This window comes from Cyberlindnera jadinii, assembly GCF_001661405.1.
Source record: "Cyberlindnera jadinii NRRL Y-1542 unplaced genomic scaffold CYBJAscaffold_5, whole genome shotgun sequence".
Classification (NCBI taxonomy): Eukaryota; Fungi; Ascomycota; class Saccharomycetes; order Phaffomycetales; family Wickerhamomycetaceae; genus Williopsis; species Williopsis jadinii.
The window spans coordinates 658,618-662,821 of record NW_017963656.1 but is presented as its reverse complement, the minus strand read 5'-3'; the positions used below and the strand labels follow the sequence as shown (position 1 = coordinate 662,821).

General features: G+C 44.6%; 4 protein-coding genes across 4 annotated transcripts; 2 read left to right on the top strand and 2 right to left on the bottom strand.

Moving 5' to 3' along the window:
* Positions 1–79: 79 nt before the first annotated feature.
* On the top strand, positions 80–550 carry SRP21 (signal recognition particle subunit SRP21; the record flags this gene model as incomplete). Its single annotated transcript, XM_020216399.1, has 1 exon — positions 80–550. The coding sequence occupies one exon, from the start codon at positions 80–82 to the stop codon at positions 548–550; it is 471 nt and encodes a 156-aa protein (XP_020071114.1).
* On the bottom strand, positions 85–1,358 carry CYBJADRAFT_167455 (uncharacterized protein). The gene has a single exon (XM_020214910.1). The coding sequence runs from the start codon at positions 1,321–1,323 to the stop codon at positions 571–573; it is 753 nt and encodes a 250-aa protein (XP_020071113.1). The 5' UTR covers positions 1,324–1,358; the 3' UTR covers positions 85–570.
* An 87-nt stretch (positions 1,359–1,445) lies between these two features.
* FSH1 (putative serine hydrolase) lies at positions 1,446–2,141 on the bottom strand (the record flags this gene model as incomplete). The annotated part of the gene is made up of 1 exon (XM_020217502.1): positions 1,446–2,141. The coding sequence occupies one exon, from the start codon at positions 2,139–2,141 to the stop codon at positions 1,446–1,448; it is 696 nt and encodes a 231-aa protein (XP_020071112.1).
* Positions 2,142–2,746: 605 nt separating this feature from the next.
* On the top strand, positions 2,747–3,976 carry CYBJADRAFT_167454 (alcohol dehydrogenase family protein). The gene has a single exon (XM_020214909.1). It carries the CDS (start codon positions 2,813–2,815, stop codon positions 3,896–3,898), a length of 1,086 nt encoding a protein of 361 aa, XP_020071111.1. The 5' UTR covers positions 2,747–2,812; the 3' UTR covers positions 3,899–3,976.
* The last annotated feature ends 228 nt before the right edge of the window (positions 3,977–4,204 follow it).

The window sequence follows — 4,204 nt, the reverse complement described above, 5'->3', positions numbered from 1 at the left end:
GATTCCTTTATTCAGAGATCGCTCTCCTTGCTGGAGACTTCTCCTTCGACAGTGCGTTTGGAACTACTCGCTAAACTTGATGCTGACTCATTTACTAACGGCCAACCTTTCACAGACCAGGATCTCAATAACATATGGCTCTAACACGAAAAAGGACAACAGTGATAAGATATCCAAGCACAAGGCTGAGAGCTTTGTAAGCTTCAAAGTGTTTGATCCCACCTCCGGGGTATTATACAAGCTTAAGACGCATAAGGTTAAAGATCTGTCTAGAGTGCTGACTGCGCTTGGGCCTCATGGTGTTGTGATAACACATGGAGACAAGAATGGTAAGAACAGTAAGAAAAGTAAGAAACAGGTAGACAATTCAGGTGATGTTGAGACGAGCCATGAGACCAAATCATCAAAGCTCAGAGGGTTTTCAAGTGTACTTGCCAATGCAGAGATTGAAGAGGAACCCGTTGAGCCTGTAAAGGAAACACCAAAGGAACAAGCAACTACAAAGACCGCTCCAGCCAAGAAGGGCAAGAAGAAGAAAGGTAAACGTTAGCCAAAAAGGTATAATTCTGATTAATTGGTGCCATAGTTACTGTTCGCTGCCTTTGTCAATTTGGAGTACTTTGCATTTTCTAAACTGGTGATGTTTGAATGTATGAGACCAGTGCTTTGGACTATCTTGTAATCATTCTCCAGCTGTACAAGCGATGTCTTCAAATCGTCGTCAACGGTGTACTGTAGCTTATGGCACAGCGAGTTTACCCTGCGTAAGGTATCGTAGTCCAAGCACTCTGATTGTAGGTGTTGTATTAATGTCTCGACCCGCTGTTTGACGATGAGTAAAACGTCTCTCTGTGTGTCAACCATGTCTTTACTCTGTGACATTTCAGTGTTTGAGTCCCTCAGGGATAAGACGGTGTTTACGGCTTCATCTCCAGAATGTACTATCTCACACCTCAGCTCCTGTCCATTACAATCGAACACTTTGAAGTACTTGCCGTCCTTGTTCACCGCCAAATCTGCACTGAACACCAGTGTAAACTCACCCTCCAACCCATCCACAGGCTCGAATCTCAAATCATCAGATACCCTGTAACAGCCAATGATGCCACCTTCTTCAGGGTAGATCTGTGACAGCAGCGAGTTTCTCAGCGTGAGTAGCTCTACATCTAATGAGCCATCCTTTGATACTGGGACTTCGAAGGAGTTGAGTATAAAGATCCCGTCATCGGCCTTGTAACCCCTCAGACACCCCACGTGAGATAGATTTCTCTGTATCGAGTCAGATATGTTTAGCAGAACCAGGGGACTTAGCTTTACGGACATTACTTTCGGTTGTTCCTCTGTCGTCTATGCTGTTCTTTATTGTATACACTGTTCTATCTAAGTGGATGTGTTGCCTCGGACACGAGCAACAAACAAAAAAAAAACCTATTCCGAGGTCTTCATCACTCGGCCAACGCTTGTTCCACAACCTCGACAACAGGTCTTAGGAAGTCCTTCTTATTTGGAACGAAATGTCCACCATCGTGTTCAAAGATTTTTCTGTTTGATTCTGGATACAGCTCTGACAAGTACTTTGATCTTTCACACGGAACACTGTTATCGTTCAAGCCATAGATGAAGACGTTAGTTGTGTTGTAAGCGTCGTCGTCGACTGGGACTTTGAACGACTCTCTGTACTTCTCAGTGATCTGGAGCCCTTCTCCATTCTCAGCTGGCTCTGTGAAAGAATAACCAGAGACTTGGATGGCGATTTTGAAGTATGGCTCGCCTGTGAGTTTCTTTATTGAGTTGGCGATGATTGTGGAAAGTGCTGCACCTTGTGAGAAGCCCAAGATGCCGTCATACGGCCCGTTGGTCTTGATGTGGTTAACCACGAAGTCGATAGCGTCGGTCAAGTCCAAATTCTTGGAAACGTTATCGTGGTAGAACCAAGCTCTGTTGACTCCAATATCGACAATCTCCTTCCACTTATCGTCTTCGATTTCAAAGGGCAGGTCTTTCTTCTCGAGAACCACTGGACCATCGATGTAATCCATTTGGATGTTACTCTTCTTCAACAGTTTACGAAGTCCAGAGGACTTCTCGGAGAACACCTTACCGTTTTGCAGAAACCCGTGCAGACAAAGGATCTTTGGCATGTTGTTGATTCACCTGGACAGAAAGAAGAGGAACATGAAAAGAATAAAAGAAGAAGAAGAAAAAAGCGAGATAGATGCTGTTCTAAAGTCCGCTTCAGCATGATTCCATTTCGCAAATTTTCATTTTATTTCCTTTTTAGGAAATAACAAACGGTTTACGCAAATTTTCACTCGAATGCGAAGGTTCACGCCAATTAGCGCGCAAGTTTCTGGCTTTGCGTTTTTTTACCCCGGATTTTGGCATAAAATGAACAAACAAACAGACAATGCCAACAAACAATGCCCCAAAAACGGCGCCCGAACTCCGTTCTCCCCCTTTCTTTTTGGTGTCATATTCCAACTCCGCAAAGGCTCGAAACACGTTAACAAAGACAGCAGCAAAGGCATGCAACACACCTCCGATTCTCCTCTCCTAACATGTAAGGTTCATTAAAAAAGAAAAGGGGGAGCCTCCTAATTTCTGATCAGCTCGAGTGGGTGGGGGTAATTGAGGCTGTTGTTTGATGAGTTAAATTCCACAAATGGTAATTGCTGTAGATCAACATGTTTGGTTTCGATTCAGGTATTTAAACGAGTGTTTGTTCCGTGTTTGCTAAGGCTGTGTGTTTCTTGTTTATACCAAACGTCAACCTTGAGCAACGCGCAGATCAGAAGTATTAAGCCTTGCAGATATGCCCTCAATCACAATTCCTGAGACGATGAAGGCCTCGGTCTTCAAAGGCGCACACGACATTGAGTACACCACTGTTCCAACTCCGAAGATCGAGTCGCCAAAGGATGCAATCTTGAAGATTGAGGCCAGTGCTCTGTGTGGTACGGAGCTTCATATGTATCGTGGTGATGTTGTTCCTAAACGTGCCGATTACATCACAGGCCACGAGTTCAACGGTACAGTTGTTAGTGTCGGTGATGAAGTGCGCGATTTCAAACCTGGTGATGATGTTCTGTGTACGTTTACATCCCAGTGCGGTGAATGTTGGGCCTGTAAGGATGGGTTAAGTTCGAGCTGTGTCGATTCGAAGGTCTTTGGCACATGGGCCTTGAACGGTGGCCAAGCAGAATACGTCAGAATTCCATATGCTGATCATTGTCTATTCCCCTTGCCGAAAGGTATGAATCGTAATACAGCGCTATTGATGAGCGACATCTTCCCCACAGGGTGGCTTTGCGTCAACAATTACTTCAAGAAAGTCCTCTACGACAAGAACCACATTGCAAACGACGTCATACTTCAACTAGGTGCAGGCCCTGTGGGCCTGTGCTGTATCGCTGCAGCAAGGGAAATGGGTGTTAACCACATTTACGTTGCAGATAGCGTTCCAAGTCGTTTGGAACAGGCCAAGGAACTGGGGGCAATCCCTATAAACATCAATGAGGTTGACAATGTTGCTGAATTCATGAAGGAGAAGACGGGCGGGAAAGGTGCAGATGCCATCTTTGAGTTGGTTGGTAATGCCGGTGCACTGAGAACCGCATTTGATAGCGTTAGATCCGCAGGGTTTATCAGCTCTATTGGTTATCATCATGAGCCTCTCCCAATGGACGGACTGGAGTGCTATCTAAAGAACATTTCCATCCAATTCGGGAGATGTCCCGTGAGATCCATATTTGAAGATGCTTTCAAAGTGTTTCAAAAGATTTCATATAAATTCGACAAATTTATCGACCTGGAGATGCCTTTGTCTGAAGTGTCTGATGCCTATGCTGTGTTCGACAACCATAAGGCTAGAAAGATTGCGTTCAAAATCGATCAGTGAAGTTGCTCCTACACCGCTAAAGAATGGGAACACGCTCACATACAACTTCTGACATGTCACACGGCGTAGACCATCAGTCACCATTTGTTAGTCTGCCACGTTACATATACCCACAGTGTTAGTTCTTGACTGCTGTTTCGTTCCATTGTAGTTATTGCGGCTGTTGTGTTCTTCAGTGTTCAGCTTGTAGTTTCCAGAAGATAATGATATCCTAATGTATTACACAGACAACAGCTAAGCAGTTATCGATACAGCTCGCTTCCACTTCGAGCTCCAGCTAAACGTTGCTATTAAGATGAAATAATG